This window comes from Phoenix dactylifera, chromosome 8 (assembly GCF_009389715.1).
Source record: "Phoenix dactylifera cultivar Barhee BC4 chromosome 8, palm_55x_up_171113_PBpolish2nd_filt_p, whole genome shotgun sequence".
NCBI lineage: Eukaryota > Viridiplantae > Streptophyta > Magnoliopsida > Arecales > Arecaceae > Phoenix > Phoenix dactylifera.
Window position 1 is genome coordinate 31,225,402 of NC_052399.1, and position 19,297 is coordinate 31,244,698.

General features: G+C 43.5%; 3 protein-coding genes and 2 long non-coding RNA genes across 5 annotated transcripts; 4 read left to right on the forward strand and 1 right to left on the reverse strand.

Annotated features, from left to right (window-relative positions):
• The first annotated feature begins 879 nt into the window (after positions 1 to 879).
• LOC120111700 lies at positions 880 to 3,673 on the forward strand. Its single transcript, XR_005513156.1, has 3 exons — positions 880 to 2,019; positions 2,572 to 2,674; positions 3,513 to 3,673. It is a non-coding gene; the product is annotated as an uncharacterized LOC120111700 (long non-coding RNA).
• Positions 3,674 to 7,567: 3,894 nt separating this feature from the next.
• On the reverse strand, positions 7,568 to 10,901 carry LOC120111759. Its single transcript, XM_039129650.1, has 4 exons — positions 10,889 to 10,901; positions 8,837 to 9,164; positions 8,041 to 8,185; positions 7,568 to 7,757 (listed from the first exon to the last, which is right to left on the reverse strand). The coding sequence occupies exons 1-4, from the start codon at positions 10,899 to 10,901 to the stop codon at positions 7,734 to 7,736; spliced, it is 510 nt and encodes a 169-aa protein (XP_038985578.1). The 3' UTR covers positions 7,568 to 7,733.
• An 800-nt stretch (positions 10,902 to 11,701) lies between these two features.
• On the forward strand, positions 11,702 to 12,643 carry LOC120111760. Its single transcript, XM_039129651.1, has one exon. The coding sequence runs from the start codon at positions 11,702 to 11,704 to the stop codon at positions 12,641 to 12,643; it is 942 nt and encodes a 313-aa protein (XP_038985579.1).
• A 2,425-nt stretch (positions 12,644 to 15,068) lies between these two features.
• Positions 15,069 to 15,976, forward strand: LOC120111701. Its single transcript, XM_039129544.1, has one exon. It carries the CDS (start codon positions 15,080 to 15,082, stop codon positions 15,764 to 15,766), a length of 687 nt encoding a protein of 228 aa, XP_038985472.1. The 5' UTR covers positions 15,069 to 15,079; the 3' UTR covers positions 15,767 to 15,976.
• A 71-nt stretch (positions 15,977 to 16,047) lies between these two features.
• Positions 16,048 to 17,870, forward strand: LOC120111801. Its single transcript, XR_005513197.1, has 3 exons — positions 16,048 to 16,083; positions 16,609 to 16,711; positions 17,692 to 17,870. It is a non-coding gene; the product is annotated as an uncharacterized LOC120111801 (long non-coding RNA).
• Positions 17,871 to 19,297: the final 1,427 nt, after the last annotated feature.

A 19,297-nucleotide genomic window follows, 5' to 3' on the forward strand; every position in this document is an offset into this window, starting at 1 on the left:
TGTGCATGGATCTATCATAGCATTGGAGTGAGCTAAGAACGATTTTTCATAATATTAAAGCAGATTGTTGTTCGAGGTTAAATCTGTATATGAGATTATATTTGGTATTGACATGTTTGGATATTTTAATAGGTGTATTTCTATTGGTGGGTTAAATTCTTAAGGCTAGCATGCAAATTGGTGGAGAATTCTAATTACTTGAATTTGTATATTCAGATTAGGCTACTGAATTTTTTTTCATAATTGTTGGAGACTATTGGATGTGTTAACTTGAACGCAAGTCTAGATTTATGATCTAACCAGGAATCTTTGTTAAATACAATATTTGGTAGAGATTTCGATTTCGAGATGCTTATATGAGTTATCACATGTAGCATTGATGTTAAACATTAAGAATCTTAGTGAAGAAAGATTTGGAGGATAATGGAGTTAATTCTACTCATAGTAATATTGGCTCAATGACTTCTAACCCATTGAATTTGAAATAAATCTTTTTTTTTGGAAAGAAGATCAACGTAGATTGTCTAATCGAATTGCTAAGGAAATCCAAGGTTAACTTATTTTAAATTAAATCTAGATGTTTTGAATTCTAAAATGGTTGTGAAGATTATATAGTAATCTTGAACTTGATTAATGGCTTGAGGGTTAGTTATGATTAGTATACTCTACATAAATTGAGGATAGAGAGATCTGGAGGTTCTGCTCAATTAAAGTTTTGAAATTTAGATTTTCTTACTCCCAATGCAAAGCGATAATTCGGTCTTAAATCATTTAGAGGCTCTAGAGTATTGAATTAAATCAGAGTACGCAGCAGAAGTGTGGTGGTTTGAGTTATTTTGAAATTGGTTAAGGACATTAATATTTGATCTAAAAGGTATTATGATGGAACACTTGAGTTAGTTTCTAATAGAGGAGAATGTTGTTGATTCTATGGATGATCTAGAGGTAGCTATGTAATTTTCACCAGTGGTTCTTCCTTTGTTGACAACTTTTGGAAGAAACTTGGGCATCTTAAATTTAGCGTTAACGGTTGATGATTCCTTGGTTGGTCTTAGACTTGGAATATTTTAACATGAATCTTCTATTTGTTGGGATGATGTGGGTAAGAGAAAATCATTAGGCTCAGAGATAGTGCAACAGACCATATATAAGGTGCAGGTGATCAGAGAACGACTTCATACAGCTCAGAGTCGTCAAAAGAGTTATGTTGATAATAGAAGGAGAGAACTGAAATTTTAATTGGAGAATCATGTTTTCTGGAGAGTATCACCCACTAAATTGAGCTCTAAGTATGTTGGTCCGTTTGAGATTTTGGATAAGGTTGGAGATGTGGCATATCGAATGGCTTTACCACTGACTTTATCTAGTGTGCACGATGTATTTTATGAAGAAATACATCGCAGACCCGAGCTATGTGGTAGCATATGAGCCATTACATCTACATGAGGATTTGACCTATGAGGAGTTCCCAACACGAATCATGGACAGAAAAGATCAGGTACTACGGCATCGAACCATTCCTTTTATAAAGGTACAATGAAACAATCATACGGAAAGAGAGGCTACTTGGGAGCTCGAAGAAGAGATGAAGGTCAAGTATCTGCAGTTATTCGAAACCTCAGGTGTATAAATTTCGAGGACGAAATTTTTTTTTAGGAGAGGAGAATGTAAGGGCCCACATTTTTTGGGGCTTGGGCTAGCCCGACACACCTGAAACGGGAGGGAGACTCCCGAATAGAGTCTTCCCTCCCCTGTTTCTATTGCTCCCATGAATCCACCGGAAGAGGAAACAAAGAAAAAAAAAAGAGAGAGGGAGACGGGATCAAATCCTACCTTATTTGAATCAATTTACATCTATATAAAAAAAGAATCTCTTCCCCTCTTCCTTAGGGCATCAACCGAGAGTCTTTCCACAAAAAAAAAAGGGGAGAAAAGAGGGATTTGGAGTTCTAGGCGATCCGTGGGAGAAGCTCGGGTTGCTCGCCGTTGGACCAGCCGGAAAGGCTCGCCGGAGGCAAGGTGAGCACCCTCGCCTCCTTCTCCTTCGTCTTTAGCTATTATTTTCTTGGGGATGTGGCCGGGAAGCCGCCGGGCTGATGGGGAAAGCCGAGCCTCTGTTCGGCCTTCTTCCCTTCCGTTCCGGTTGGCCGTCGCCGGGCGTGGCACCACCATGGGGCGTCGCCGGCCATGGGCCGCCGGTTGCCAAGCACTCTCCTCCTTTCCGTCGGGAAGGAGGAAGGAAGAGAGAGAGAGAGAGAGAGCCAATCTATCTCGTCTTTGTTGTTTTATTGACGGGAAGAAGAAGGAAGAGAGGGAGAGAGAGAGAGAGCCGACTCTCTCTCTTCTTTGTTATTTTATTTTCTCCCTCTAGTTGCTGTCTCTTATTAGTCTATTTTCTCTCTAGTTACTCTCTCTTATTGCTATGATTTCTCTCTAGTTTAATTTAGGGAGATCATGGACTGTTGGTTGGTCCTGGGGTGATAGATACTGGTGGATCCTTTAGAGGATCCATAAAGATTTTTGGGTTGCCAGATATTTTAGATAATTTTTAATGATGACTTGATTCCGTAGGGGAACAATTTGTTGGACGAAAGGACGCTGAGCAGGGTTCTGCATATCCGGATTTATAGATCGCCGTGAGGGTGGGTGATTAGTCTGTCCGAGTTAACAAAGGGTAAGAATCCTTGTATGCCAATCCTACATGATATAAATATTTTTGCACTATATATGTTTGATATGCTATGATCCAGACAAAGCAAAATAGTTTTATATTAAATTATATTTTGATCGTGTTGGCTTGTAATTGGTATTATGATGGATGCATGTATGTGTATAACCTATACCTGCATAATTGGATTTATGGATGTGGCGGTATGGACTAATCATATTATATTGATTGCCCTGTCACGGGCTGGAAACGTGACCATGGTTAGTCTCGGTCGGAAATAAAGTGGAAAAGGGAATGGATGTGTGTTTGTGAATTGATTAAATGAATAGGAACTTTGGGCTTATCTCGTTATTATTGATTGCCCCATCACAGGCTGGAAATGTGATATTATCGATTGCCTCGTCACAGGCTGGAAATGTGATACTATCGATTGCCCCATCACAGGCTGAAAATGTGATACCATCGATTGCCCCGTCACAGGCTGGAAATGTGATACTATCGATTGCCCCGTCACGGGCCGGAAACGTGACCGGGATGTAGCCCAAAGTCGGAAAGATAATTGATCCGAATCAAGTTAATATAGAATGGAAAGAAAAAGCATTGAAAACATTAATGAAGATTTATGAGCTATCGTATGCTATATCATTTTTGTGTGGTTGAACTTTCATTGATATTTGATGTACATACTTATTTGAGCCTTTTTGATAGCCGGTTTATGATTTCATGAAATGTGAATCGATTTGTCGTGGCCTTCAAATTCATATTATTATTGTGTTGGTTTGGATGCGTAGGGATTCTTACTGGGCTGTAAAGCTCACCCCCTCTTCTTCTTTTTCTTTACCAGAGTTACATGATGCATTGATTTGGACAGGATGGGCGCAGAGTGCAAGTACCCGAGTCATTGGTTAGTTGGTTTGTTTATCTTTCTTTGATGTTGATGAACATTTGAAGATCTTGTAATTGAACTAATTTGTTTATCTGGTGTGGACATGTTGGATTTGTCTATTTGAATTACTAAATTAATTGTGGATTTATTGAAATTTTTGATAATCATAGGCCTTGCATGATCTTTAGGGCACTGCTCTAGGGCTCATGCGGCCGGTCGCGTGCCGGACCCGGGTGCTGGGTTCGGGGCGTGACAAGGCGTGTATGCTCCTCCTTTTTCTTCATCAGAAGGACGTGGACCTGGGACCCGGGTGCGTAGCTTTCTTCCCACTCTCACTGAGGAGTGGGGAAGGCCAGGTGGGGTATTGTGTTCAGGGCCCCGCCCAAAATAGTTAACCGCAAGTTATTATTTAGAAAGATATTATTTATATTTTTTGATTTTGTATGAGTATTCAAAATTTATGCACAGTATTATTTAAGTTTTTTGATCTTATGTAAATGGAATTAAACATATATCCACACGGATGCTTACACTGTAGGAGAAAACTCATATATAATAACTGTACATATTGGAACAAGGAGGGCTCCTCTAACCCGGTCATCCCCCGACCCCACTTCACAGTGAGGGACTCGTATCCCTCTTCTCATACAAAATCCACCCTCTTCTCATACAAAATCCACCCTCTCCTCGAGGACCCGGGTGTCATCTCTTGCCGCCCCCAACCCCTCCCCCTCCCCACCCCACCCCCAACCCAACTCCCCAACTCCAGGACATGGGTCTTGACTGAGTCAGGGGCGGCCCAAGCCTTAGGCGACCTAGGCGGTCGCCCAAGGCCCCGGCTCGGGAGAAGGTCCCGCGACGGCATCCTACGCTCTACGCCTCTACCCTCCCAGCTCACGAAATATAGGTTCTACTAGCTAGCTAGCCGCAGCCCGCAGGATGGCAGGAGCCAACGGCTACCTCGACAAGACGCGGGTCGCCTCATCCTGCAGCTCTACTTCCTCCTCATCCGCATCCTCTGGCTACTTCTGCAGCTCTGCTTCCTCCTCCTCTGCTCCTCATTCCTATTTCCTCAAACCTCTTCTACTCTGTAACTCTGTTCGACTGTTCCGTGAAGGTGTGACCGTGTGACTGCCTGCCGGCTGCCGCCTGGGTCGTCTACTCGTCTCCTCCTCGCCTCCCCCCGCGTGGCCGCGCCTCCGCCTGTCCGCCAGTCCGCCTCCCCGCCTCCTCGGGCCCCGGCATCCCGCGAGGCCGCGACCGTCCCCGCCTCCCCGGCATCTAGCCATCCAGGCTCCTCGGCTCCTCGGCTCCTTGCCTCCCTCCCGCCTCTCGGGCCCCCGGCTCTCGTGAGGCCGTGACCCCGTCGCCCGTCGGCCCGTCCGGCTCAATCCAGCGAGCCGGCGAGGTCGTCTCCTCCGCCTGAGCGCCTCCCAGTCCCCGGACCCCGCCTGTGACACCGTCAGCCGTCAGGCCGTCAGTCCGTGAGCCGTGACCTCCTCCGCTCCTCGCCCGCCCCCGGCCCCGGCTCCCGTGAGGCGTGAGGCCGTGAGCCCGTGATCTCGTGACGGCACGGCAGACGGCGTGACCTCCTCGCCTCCCTCGCCGGCCCCGGCTCCCGTTGTCCCGTGAAGCAGTAGAGGCCCGGCCGTCCCCTCACCCTCAGCCCTCCCTCCCGTCCGTATCACTGAGAGACTGTCAGTCTGTGACACTGACAGTGACTCAGTGAGTCAGTGGGTTACTGCCTTACTGGGTAGTGGGCCTAGTCACTGTAGCACAAGTGCACAACATATGGTGTGATCCTTCTAACCCCCTTTTGTTGTTTGATTATATTTTCAACATCCAGTGTTTAATTTTTCTAATTTTATTGCAATTTCTATAATTTTGTTACAATTTTTCTCTTCTATTTTTTCTCTTTTATATTTTAATTTGTTTGTAGTAATTATCTTAATTGTTTTGTTTACTAATATAATTTTTATATTCAAATGTCTAATAGAAAATATGAATGTGGATATGAAAAACTTAAAAAAAAAAAGAAAAATCGAAAAACTCATTCAATCTCAAAAAGGAGCAGCTATATTATCGATTGAAAATAATATTTTAATGAATCTTGAGTACAAAAGTTTGATTAGTAATTTTGCATCTCAAAAAGCTAGACGGATTATTTTTAAATAATTTTTTAAAGTATTTTATACTTATTAAAAATTTATTATTATTATTATTATTTTAAAAAAGGCCTCATTTAGTGAGTTCGCCCGAGGCCCCCAAATGCATTGGGCCGCCCCTGGACTGAGTACACCCTTCATCCCAATAAGAGCGGCAAAACTAAGGTAGTAGAACGTTACCACATGAATTAGTTTATGATGCACCATCCTAACAGCTCTTTTAATCGGTGATGCTGCCTTTTCGTTTGGTTCAAATTGAGTGCAGAAGGCCATCTGCGCAATCCAAGAGGAAGGAAGCTCGAGGCAGTAGACCGGTCTGACCACATTGCCAGTTATAAAGCTTTCTATCGATATCTTGCCGTCGATGTCCTCCATTTATGTTACTTACGTTGTTCTTGTTTAACATGTCATGCAAAACTTTGGGGTTCGGTCGTTGGATCTGGTCCAAGATGTGGTTTATCTTTTTTTTTTTTTCTATAGTCGTGTATCCCCTGCGATTTCGTAATAATTAATATGTTTGCAGTTCTATATTCTTTCATGCGGCAGGTATTGTTTTGTATCCTTAATTACAACGATTTTTAGTCCTACTGCTCAATAACAAGCATAATTCCGTCTGGTTAACCAGAGAATCAGTTTGGGCGGGGTGGAGTAAGGGCCAAATCAAGCAAAGTTATAATAATAGATTGGTATTGACACGGAGCAGAGAACGTTAGTCCATAAAAAGTTCTATGAATTGAAGGATTTTTTAATGTAAAGTGGAGGAGGAATGCTAGATCAAACTACAACCAATTTCAGCTGGTTATGGCAGATGATTGTAGCTCTCAGAGTAGAAACGTTTTGGTGGAAAGTTAACTGGGTTAGATTACCATGCAAAAAGCCAAAAAGGTTCTACAAACTAGAGGACTGCACCACATCAACTCATATTCTGGCTTGTGTGCTAGAGTTACAGGAGATATCAATCACTGCTTGCTTCGGTGCCCATTTGCATATCATGTCTGGAACGATCTGGGGAAAGTTTCCCCGCAGATTCCTCATCTCAATTCTCTGCAGAACCTAACTGATCACTGTGCTGATCCCCAACTGTCTGATTCTGAGAGAACTATTTCTGCTTATGTTGGCTAGGGAATCTGGGCTGCACGAAATGATCCCAACTAAGTAATCCCAACTACACATTATCTCTTGCTCCACATCTTGCAATGGAATTCCATAAAGCAAGGTCAAATGAACTCGAACCAAATGATCTGCAGCAGTGGGGTGCCGACAGCTCCATGAACTCATCTATTTCAACTTCATTGTTGGTCTCTTGGGTTTCTCCTCCCTATGGTGTGTCTTAGGTAGCTTTGATGTCTCTTGGAAGAACGGTGCAGGAGCAGTATTCATCATTAGAAACCATGCAAGCTATGTTTTATATGCTGGAGCAAGGAGATTTTCAGTGCTCTGTTCCTCAGAAGGTTCATCCATTTCCCTCTCCATGTTACCTCTTTCCTCCTCCGTACTTCTCAACTCGCTCTCTCTCCCCATATTTCCCCCTCGCCTTTGCTACTCTCTTTTCTCTACCATTTTCTCCATCTCAGAGATCTATAGCTTCCTCTCTCCTCTCTCCTTCCATTCTCCAGTCCACCTTCAATCTGGCTGGCAACTCACTCTCTCCTCTACTCCACTACCCTCTCCCATCCCCTCTCTGTTCCACCTCCTTTCTCTTATTTACTCTCTTGTCCAGCCTCTCATTCCCTGCTTCAATCGGAAATCATGAGCCGGGGTTGCAGTAACTATCGTATATATATAAAAAAAACCCTTCCTACAAATATGCAAGGTATCTCATCACAATATCACAAAGTAATAGTAGGATAAATAATCAATTAAATCAGTCTAATATTTAAATAACCAAAATCCAAACTTAATGTATCATAAAATTTCAATAATAACCAACAATCTTACATCAAACTTCAAAAAATTCTAATCTAAAATAAAGAGACTAAAACTCTGCTTCGAGTCACTATTCCGAAGCGTATCCTCATTCCATCTTAGTTCTCAGGATCTGTAAAAATAGTAAGATATCAAGTAATGAGCTAGATAGCCTAGCAAGTAATGAACACTTTAACTAGATAAATGAGACAATAAAATAAATAATAATTTGTAGAAAATAAGCATATGAAATTTTCATCGGTTCAAAACTAAATCTAGATATATAGCATTATCAAAATATTATACATATCAAATTTAATCTTTCTCAAAATTTAAATTTTATCCATAAATCCAAATTCTTTCAAAACATCTGGTTCATCTTGTTAGCCATAAACTATGATCATAGTTGTTCTTACCTTGTTATTGCTCCTGTTGAAATTAAGGATGCACTCAGTCATGACCCAAGATGTTGAGACCACTTCTCTTGCGTTACGCAGCACGCATACAGCAACTGCGGCATGAGTAGTTGAGCTTCTTGAGTTCAGCTCAAGTGACATGACGCTGTCTCATGTATCGCAGCATAATAAATGTATTGTTTCCAAAAACTAAACAAAATAAAAATGAAAATATAAAACAAAGGAAAATAAAAAATGGAACCAGAGTCATGTCCCGATCCTTGTTGAAGGGTAGTGAGGAGGAGTAGGCATTCCAATCTCCTCAAGCAAAGGGGTCGAATGAGGATGACTAGGTTGGATGAGGGGTTGTCATTTGAAATCCCCTTCCCACGTTCATCCAGAGCACCAAAGTGCAGCCCTTCTCCTTGGGGAAGAGGGGACTTGGCCTCCCTGGTGGTGGGAGAGGAACCGTGACGAAAGGATCAAAGAGATGGATTTTATTTCAGAATATCGATCCCAACCCAACCCTCACTGAGGAGTGGGGAAGCCTGTGAAGACCCACATTTGAGTTGGGCCGGCCTTTGAACAAGGGCGGCCCAACACGTACAAGGGGGAGGGAGTCTCCCGATTGAAATGCCTCCCTCCCCTGTTTCGGAAGTATTTCCCCTCCTCCCGAATCCACCGGAAGAGAGGTAATAGGGTGATAAATCCTACCAAATCAGGAAGATCTCCCCTCTCTCCTCCCCTAGGGCATCAACCGAGGGCTTACACACACACACAAAAAAAAAAGAGAGAGAGAAGGGAGATTGGGTTTTACCTTGCCGCGGGAGGAACCGGAGCGGTCGCCGTCGATCCGGCCGGGAGGAGCTCGCCGGAGGCAAGGTGAGCACCTTCTCCTTCTTCTCCTTCGTCTTTGGCTATTATTTCCTTGGGGATGTGGCCGGGAAGCCGCCGGGCTGATGGGGAAGCCGAGCCTCTGTTCGGCCTTCTCCCCTTCCGTTCCGGCCGGCCGTCGCCGGGTGTGCCACCACCATGGGGCGTCGCCGGCCATGGGCCGCCGGCTACCAAGCACTCTCTTCCTTTCCGTCGGGAAGGAGGAAGGAAGAGGAAGAGAGAGAGAGAGAGCCAACTCTTTGGCTCTCTCTCTTCTTTGTTGTTTTATTTACGGGAAGAAGAAAGAAGAGAGGGAGAGAGAGAGAGCCGACTCTCTCTCTTCTTTGTTATTTTATCTTCTCCCTCTAGATGCTGTCTCTTATTAGCCTGTTTTCTCTCTAATTTAATTCAGGAAGATCATGGATTGTTGGATAGTCTTGGAATACTAGATTTTAGAGGACCCTTTAGAAGATTAAACAGGGGTCCTGGATTATCATATATCTTGAGTAAATTTTAATGATGATTTGGTTCTGTAGGGGAACAATCTGTTGGACGAGAGGACGTTGAGCAGGATTCTGTGCATTCCGGTTCTTTATCGTCGGGAGGGCGGGTGATTGGTTGTCTAAATTTTCAACAAAGGTAAGGATCCTTGTACGCCAATCCTGCATGATATAATATTTTTATATCTACATATGTATGATATGCTATAATCCAGATAAATCAAAAATAGTTTTATATTAAATTATATTTTGATCGTGTTGGCTTGTGGTTGATATTATGATCGTATTCGCTTGTGGTTGGTATTATGATGGATGCATGCATGCGCATAACTTACACCTACATAATTGGACTGATGGATGTGGTGCTCTAAACTAACTATGTGATATTGGTTGCCCCGTCACGGGCTGGAAACGTAACCGTGGTTAGTTTAAAGCCGAAAATAAATATAAATGAATTGATGTGTGGATGTAAACTGGATTGTATGAAAAGGGACTTTGGATTTATCTTGTTATTATGGCAGGCCCCGTCACAGGCTGAAAAATGTGGTACTTTGGTAGGCCCCCTCACAGCCTAGAAATGTGGAACTATAATGTGCAGGCCCCGCCACAGGCTGAAGATGTGATACTTTGGTAGGCCCCCTCACAGGCTAGAAATGTGGAACTATAATGTGCAGGCCCCGCCACAGGCTCAAAATGTGATACTTTGGCAGGCCCCATCACAGGCTAGAAATGTGGAACTATATTGTGCAGGCCCTGCCACAGGCTGAAAATGTGATAATTTGGTTGCCCCACCACAGGCTGAGAAATGTGACTGAGATTTGACCCAAAGTCGGAAAGATAATTAATCCGAATCAAGTTGAAGAAAAGGCATTGAAACTATAATACAGGTTTATGAGCTATCATGTGCTATATCATTCTTGTGTGGCTGGACTTTTATTAATGTTTTATGTACATACTTATATTGATTATTTGAGCTTTGATAGCCGGTTTATGACTTCATGATATGTGCATCGACTTGTCGTGATTTTCAGATTTATATTATTATTGTGTTGGTGTGGATGCATAGGGATTCTTACTGGGCAGTAAAGCTCATCCCCTTTTCTTCTTTCTTTTTATCAGAGTTGCAGGATGCTTAGATTTGGATGGGATGGGCGCAGAGTGCAAGTATCAGAGTCATTAGCTAGTTAGTTTGTTGTCCTTCTTTGATGTCGATGAACATTTGAAGATCTTGTAATTGAACTAATTTGTTTATTTGGACATGTCGGACTGCTCTATTTGAATTACTAGATTAATTATGGGTTTACTGGAATCTTTGTTAATCATAGGCCTTGCATGATCTTTAGGGCACTGCTCTAGGGCTCATGCGGCCGGTCGCGTACCGAACCCGGGTGCTGGGTTCGGGGCGTGACAGAGTGGTATCAGAGCTAAAGGTTAAGGTATCCTAGGGTTTAGGTTCAGGTGAGAGTGAATGGGGAGAAGAATATTAAATGACTTACTAAAGTACCCCATAGGTACATTTTCTTTGCAATCTTAAAATGTTTAAAGTAACTTGTGTAGGTTGATATGGCACGAGGGAGTGGACGTGGGCGTAATAGGAGGCCGACTCACTTTGCCGATGGCTCCGCTGCTTGGACGCCCTCCGAACAACAAGAAGGTGTTCCACCCTCGCCAGCCAGGAGTATGCACCCGCAGGAACACCACGTCAACCCTGTTGGTAGTGCTCTGGAAATGGGAACCCCGGAAACTCCAAGGACAGGAACCTCGGGTGAGCCTGGAATTCAGCCTAATGAACCACTGAGTGCTTCTCAGATGATGCAAACAATGATGCAACAACAAGCTACTTCCCGTTCAGACATGATGAGAATGATGGAGATGCAACAACGCTTCATGGAACAGCAGCTACAATTTATGCAGCAACAGTTACAACATCAGCAGCAGCAGGTGACTCCTCAGTATCTACAGGGGGCCACAAGTCGACAAGAGCATCATGTCAGTTTGGCAGAATTCAAAAAGTTTGCACCTTCAGCTTTTAAAGGCACTTCTGACCCTTTAGAGGCTGAGACTTGGCTGAATGAAATGGAAAAAGTTTTCAATGCGCTGAGATGCCCTGATGAGGATAGGGTCACTTTTGCTACATTTATGCTGCTGGGAGAAGCGGATATTTGGTGGAATGTGGAAAGAGGAAAATGGGACATAATGCTACATCTTTGACTTGGGAAGGATTTAAGAAGCTTTTCCGTGATAAGTATATTCCCCAAAGCGTGAGACGGCAGAAATTTCGAGAGTTTACCCGGTTAGAGCAGGGGAATATGACGGTCGCAGAGTATGCTGCAAAGTTTGAGGAACTGACCAGGTATGCCCCAGGACAGGTGGAGAATGAAAGAGAACGAGCTGAAAAGTTTGAAAGTGGACTTAGAGCCCGAATCAGACAACAGATGTCTACCTTCGAGCTTTCTTCCTACAAGGATGTGGTTAACAAGGCTTTGGTAGTTGAAAGGGGCTTGAATGACACTCAAGAAGAGAGGGAAAGAATTTTGAAAAAGAGAAATAGGCAAGCTGAGTTACAAAATAAGCATGGCAAAAATACTGAATTCAGGCCCAAGAAACAAACTACTGTGAATGATAAGGCTCAGCGCAAGGATACTGTGAAATGCTATAGATGTGGCGGACCCCACTATCAGAGCGATTGCAACTGGTTCAATGGGAATTGCTTTTCGTGTGGCCAGCAGGGCCACAGGGCAAATACATGTCCTAATCGCAGTGAGCAACAGGCTCGACAAACGTCTCAGCCTATTTCGGGAGCTCCAGCAAATCAAGTATCTCAGAATGAACAACAACGAGGAGGACAGCAGAGGCCTAGAACTCAGGGTCGAGTCTATGCTCTTACACAACACGATGCCGACGCCTCTAACACCGTGGTGATAGGTACAATTGAAATCTCATCCATGAATGCCTATATTTTGATTGATCCTGGAGCTACTCATTCTTTTGTATCTGCTGATTTTGTTGGAAGAAATAGTACATTGATTTCCTTGCCACTAGAGACTGAATTGTGTGTCTCCATCCCTAATGGAGATGTAATCTTAGTTAACTTTGTCTGCAAAGATTGTATCCTGAATATTGAAGGCAGGGAAATGAAAGTAGATTTACTAGTCCTAGGGATGAAGGATTTCGACATGATCCTTGGGATGGACTGGTTGGCAGCATATCATGCCACTGTTGACTGCTTCGAGAAAACAGTAAAATTTTAAATTTTTGGTCAGCCAGAGTTTACTTTTAATGGCAACAGAATGTTACCTCCGCTAAAAGTAATTTCAGCCATACAGGCTAAGCGACTCCTTCGGAAAGGTGATGAAGGATTCTTAGCCATGGTAATGGGCACCCAGCTGGAAGAACTCAAACTAGAAGACATTCCTATTATGAGGGAATTTCCTGGTGTCTTTCCAGAGGATTTGCCAGGATTATCCTCTGATAGAGAGGTTGAATTCTCCATTGATTTGATTCCTGGCACTGGACCGATTTCTAAGGCCCCATACAGGATGGCTCCAGCTGAATTAAAAGTGCTAAAAGAACAACTACAGGAGCTGTTGGACAAGGGTTTCATCAGGCCTAGTGTTTCTCCTTGGGGTGCTCCTCTACTATTTGTGAAAAAGAAAGATGGCAGTTTCCGGCTTTGTATAGATTATCGAGAAATAAATGGAGTAACAGTGCGGAACAAATACCCTTTACCGAGAATTGATGATTTGTTCGATCAGCTGCAAGGGGCACAAATCTTCTCAAAACTTGATCTACGCTTCGGATATCACCAGTTGAGAATAAAGGCTGAAGACATACCAAAGACAGCATTCAGAACTAGATATGGACACTATGAGTTTTTGGTTATGCCCTTCGGGTTAACAAATGCACCAGCAGCCTTTATGGATCTTATGAATCGGGTGTTCAAACCCTACCTGGATCAATTTGTGGTAGTATTTATTGATGACATTCTAGTCTATTCCAAAAGTCCACAAGAGCATGAGGAGCATTTGAGGATAGTATTACAAACTCTTAGAGAAAACAAGCTTTATGGCAAGCTGCAGAAATGTGAGTTCTGGTTAAACAGTATCACCTTTCTCGGGCACGTGATCTCCAAGGATGGCATCTCTGTCGACCCAAAGAAAGTAGAGGCAGTAGTTGATTGGAGTAGACCTACTAATGTGTCCGAGGTGCGCAGCTTTTTGGGAATGGCGGGATATTATCGGAGATTCGTTGAGGGATTCTCTCGTATTGCCATGCCTCTATCTCGTCTAACCCAAAAGCAAGTAAAATTTGAATGGAAGGAGGATTGTGAGCAAAGTTTTCAGGAGTTGAAAAGACGATTGGTGACAGCTCCGATATTGGCCCTTCCATCTGGAACAGGAGGCTTCAGCATCTATAGTGATGCATCACACAAAGGTCTTGGCTGTGTTCTTATACAGAATGAGAAGGTGATAGCCTATGCTTCTAGACAGTTGAAACCATATGAGCTGAATTACCCTACTCATGATTTGGAATTAGCAGCTGTGATCTTTGCTTTAAAAATATGGAGGCACTATTTATATAGTGAACATTGTGAAATTTTTACGGACCACAAGAGCCTGAAGTATATTTATACTCAAAAGGAGCTGAATTTGAGGCAAAGGAGATGGCTAGAGCTATTAAAGGATTATGACTTAACTATTAATTACCATCCGGGAAAAGCAAATGTTGTGGCCGATGCTCTAAGCAGGAAATCTTCAAATAAATTAGCGGCCTTGATCACTACACAAAGAAACATTTTGTTTGACCTAGAGAGATATGAGATTGAAGTACGACTGCATGATCCTCAGTTATGACTTGCTAATCTTATGGTACAGCCTACCTTGATTGAGAGAATTAAGTCATCTCAAAAAGAAGATTCAGAATTACAGAGGGTAAGGGGAACAGTAGAAACTGGTGTCCAAAGTGAATTTCATGTGCATGAGGATGGTTCTTTAAGATTTGGTAGCAGATTGTGTGTCCCAAAAATTTTAGAACTAAGAAATGAAATTTTAGAGGAGGCTCATAGCTCGGCTTATACAATGCATCCAGGAGGCACAAAGATGTATCAGAATTTAAAGAGACATTTTTGGTGGAGTGGTATGAAAAAGGATATTGCTCAATTTGTGGCTCAGTGTCTAGTATGTCAGCAGGTAAAAGCAGAACATCAGAGACCTACGGGACCATTACAGTCTCTACTTATTCCTCAATGGAAGTGGGAGCATATCACCATGGACTTCGTGACTAGCTTGCCTAAAATCCTACGAGGTAATGATGCCGTGTGGATAATTGTTGACCGGCTAACTAAATCAGCACACTTTTTACCTTTCAGAGTTGGTTTCTCCATAGAGAGATTGGCAGGTTTATATATAGAGCATATTGTGAAGTTGCATGGGGTCCCAGTTACCATTGTGTCAGATAGAGACAGTAGATTTGTATCACAGTTTTGGAAGAGTCTTCATAAGGCTCTTGGAACCAAATTGAGCTTTAGCACAGCTTTTCACCCCCAAACCGATGGACAGTCAGAAAGAACCATCCAGATTTTGGAAGACATGTTGAGAGCCTGTGTCATGGATCTAGGAGGAGCGTGGGATGGCCACTTATCATTAATAGAGTTCGCTTACAATAATAGCTATCAAGCAAGTATACAAATGGCTCCTTTTGAGGCGTTGTATGGCCGGAAGTGTCGATCTCCTATTTGTTGGGATGATGTGGGCGAGAGGAAATTATTAGGTCCAGAGATAGTACAACAGACTGTTGATAAGGTGCAAATGATCAGAGAACGACTTCGTACAGCTCAGAGTCGCCAGAAGAGTTATGCTGATAATAGAAGGAGAGAATTGGAATTTCAAATTGGAGATCATGTTTTCTTGAGAGTGTCACCTACAAAAGGTGTGATGAGATTTGGGGTTCGTGGCAAATTAAGCCCTAGATATGTTGGTCCGTTTGAGATTTTGGACAAAGTTGGGGAGGTGGCGTATCGACTGGCTTTACCACCGGCTTTGTCTAGTGTGCACAATATTTTTCATGTGTCAATGTTGAAGAAATATGTCCCAGATCCGAGTCATGTGGTAGCATATGAACCATTACATCTTCAGGAGGATTTAACCTATGAAGAGTTCCCGGTACGAATTGTGGATAGAAAAGATCAGGTACTACGACATCGAACCATTCCTTTCGTGAAGGTACAATGGAATAATCATACAGAAAGAGAGGCTACTTGGGAGCTCGAAGAAGAGATGAAAGTCAAGTATCCGCAACTTTTTGAAACCTCAGGTATGTCAATTTCGAGGACGAAATTTTTTTTAGGAGGGGAGAATGTGAAGACCCACATTTGAGTTGGGCCGGCCTTTGAACAAGGGCGGCCCAACACGTACAAGGGGGAGGGAGTCTCCCGATTGAAATGCCTCCCTCCCCTGTTTCGGAAGTATTTCCCCTCCTCCCGAATCCACCGGAAGAGAGGTAATAGGGTGATAAATCCTACCAAATCAGGAAGATCTCCCCTCTCTCCTCCCCTAGGGCATCAACCGAGGGCTTACACACACACAAAAAAAAAGAGAGAGAGAGAGAGAAGGGAGATTGGGTTTTACCTTGCCGCGGGAGGAACCGGAGCGGTCGTCGTCGATCCGGCCGGGAGGAGCTCGCCGGAGGCAAGGTGAGCACCTTCTCCTTCTTCTCCTTCGTCTTTGGCTATTATTTCCTTGGGGATGTGGCCGGGAAGCCGCCGGGCTGATGGGGAAGCCGAGCCTCTGTTCGGCCTTCTCCCCTTCCGTTCCGGCCGGCCGTCGCCGGGTGTGGCACCACCATGGGGCGTCGCCGGCCATGGGCCGCCGGCTACCAAGCACTCTCCTCCTTTCCGTCGGGAAGGAGGAAGGAAGAGGAAGAGAGAGAGAGAGCCAACTCTTTGGCTCTCTCTCTTCTTTGTTGTTTTATTTACGGGAAGAAGAAGGAAGAGAGGGAGAGAGAGAGAGCCGACTCTCTCTCTTCTTTGTTATTTTATCTTCTCCCTCTAGATGTTGTCTCTTATTAGTCTGTTTTCTCTCTAGTTTAATTCAGGGAGATCATGGATTGTTGGATAGTCTTGGAATACTAGATTTTAGAGGACCCTTTAGAAGATTAAACAGGGGTCCTGGATTATCATATATCTTGAGTAAATTTTAATGATGATTTAGTTCTGTAGGGGAACAATCTGTTGGACGAGAGGACGTTGAGCAGGATTCTGTGCATTCCGGTTCTTTATCGCCGTGAGGGCGGGTGATTGGTTGTCTAAATTTTCAACAAAGGTAAGGATCCTTGTATGCCAATCCTGCATGATATAATATTTTTATATCTAGATATGTATGATATGCTATAATCCAGATAAATCAAAAATAGTTTTATATTAAATTATATTTTGATCGTGTTGGCTTGTGGTTGATATTATGATCGTATTCGCTTGTGGTTGGTATTATGATGGATGCATGCATGCGCATAACTTACACCTACATAATTGGACTGATGGATGTGGTGCTCTAAACTAACTATGTGATATTGGTTGCCCCGTCACGGGCTGGAAACGTGACCGTGGTTAGTTTAAAGCCGAAAATAAATATAAATGAATTGATGTGTGGATGTAAACTGGATTGTATGAGAAGGGACTTTGGGTTTATCTTGTTATTATGGCAGGCCCCGTCACAGGCTGAAAAATGTGGTACTTTGGTAGGCCCCCTCACAGGCTAGAAATGTGGAACTATAATGTGCAGGCCCCGCCACAGGCTGAAGATGTGATACTTTGGTAGGCCCCCTCACAGGCTAGAAATGTGGAACTATAATGTGCAGGCCCCGCCACAGGCTCAAAATGTGATACTTTGGCAGGCCTCATCACAGGCTAGAAATGTGGAACTATATTGTGCAGGCCCTGCCACAGGCTGAAAATGTGATAATTTGGTTGCCCCACCACAGGCTGAGAAATGTGACCGAGATTTGACCCAAAGTCGGAAAGATAATTAATCCAAATCAAGTTGAAGAAAAGGCATTGAAACTATAATACAGGTTTATGAGCTATCATATGCTATATCATTCTTGTGTGGCTGGACTTTTATTAATGTTTTATGTACATACTTATATTGATTATTTGAGCTTTGATAGCCGGTTTATGACTTCATGATATGTGCATCGACTTGTCGTGATTTTCAGATTTATATTATTATTGTGTTGGTGTGGATGCATAGGGATTCTTACTGGGCAGTAAAGCTCATCCCCTTTTCTTCTTTCTTTTTATCAGAGTTGCAGGATGCTTAGATTTGGATGGGATGGGCGCAGAGTGCAAGTATCAGAGTCATTAGCTAGTTAGTTTGTTGTCCTTTTTTGATGTCGATGAACATTTGAAGATCTTGTAATTGAACTAATTTGTTTATTTGGACATGTCGGACTGCTCTATTTGAATTACTAGATTAATTATGGGTTTACTGGAATCTTTGTTAATCATAGGCCTTGCCAAGCTGGGATATTGTGGGATGACATACTTCATCTATGATTTTTTTGTTTTTTTTTTGTTTTTGCTACAGATCTATAATTTGTTTAACGGGGCCAGCCCAAGTCGAAGTATAGCCCTAGCCCATTGACCTGGTTGAGTTGGTGAGGAATGCAGCTGAGATTCCCAACCCGATCCGCATCCCCCATATATAATAACTATATATTGAACCCGGTCATCACCCCTTCCCCTCTTCCCAGGGAGGGAGAGCGACTGGGAACGACACTCGTATCCCTCTTCTCATACAAAATCCATCCTCTTTGTCTAAGGAATGGGGTCGCCTCTCTGGCTAGCGAGCGCGCCCTCCCTTAGCACCACCCTGCCCTCTCCTCAAGGACCCGGGTGGCAGCAGCGGGTTTCGTGATTAGAAATGAGTTGGGGCGACTTATTCGAGCTAATGGCGAACTTTTGCTACCCTCATCAGTGCCCACAGCCGAGGCTGACCGCTGCTTGGTTAGGCTTAAAAGGTTATAGTTATGGAGTTATGCACCGAGCATGTATCGCTTAAAGGTGACTCTATTACGGTAATTTCTTGGGTCGGATATTTTATATAACAGCCCAGCACCTTATCCAAAATGGCTAGCCATAATAAGGTATTATTTAGGTTTCTTGATCCTGTATAAGTACTCAAGATCTACCCAACGAATAACTGATATAGAACTAAATACACGCCTGCACGGGTCCTTACATACTCCTCCGTTTCAAGCCCTGGCGTCTTCGTCAGACTAAGGATTCAAATCTAATCACAAACATCATGATCAGCCCATGGTCAGCCCCAATGGATCCGCGTGGCAGTGTCCCCCAATCCACGTAGGTTATGGACCGGGTCTGCTGTGATACCATTCATAACAACCCAGGACCTCACCCAAAATGGCTAGCCATAATGTATTATTTGGATTCCTTGATTCTGTATAGTACCCAATATCTACCCAGTGAATAACCGATATGGGACTAAACGCACGCCTCCATGAATCCTCACGTTTTATCTCGGAAAGCTTCGAGGATGGTGTGTTACATCTCTCATGTCTATATGAGGCTAATCAAACAGCCGATTATATGGCAAGACGTACTCTGCGAGGGGATCTTGTGGGCGTTCTAGATCCTCCATTTGCAGCCACTCTTCAAGTTGATGGGTACAACACTCCTTATATCAGAAATCTATAAATAAATAAGAAAACTATTCTCCACGCTCCGTTGAGTTAAAAGGGTCCTATGAGAAAAATCAACTCCGTCATCTAAATCTATAAGGTCCTATGAAAGGTGTTGTTGGAAGTTGGACCCGAGGGCGACCGGTCTGCTGAGAAGGAGGAGCTCCGGCGAGAACTGGCGGGCTGCGTCCTCCATAGGGCCTGCAGAA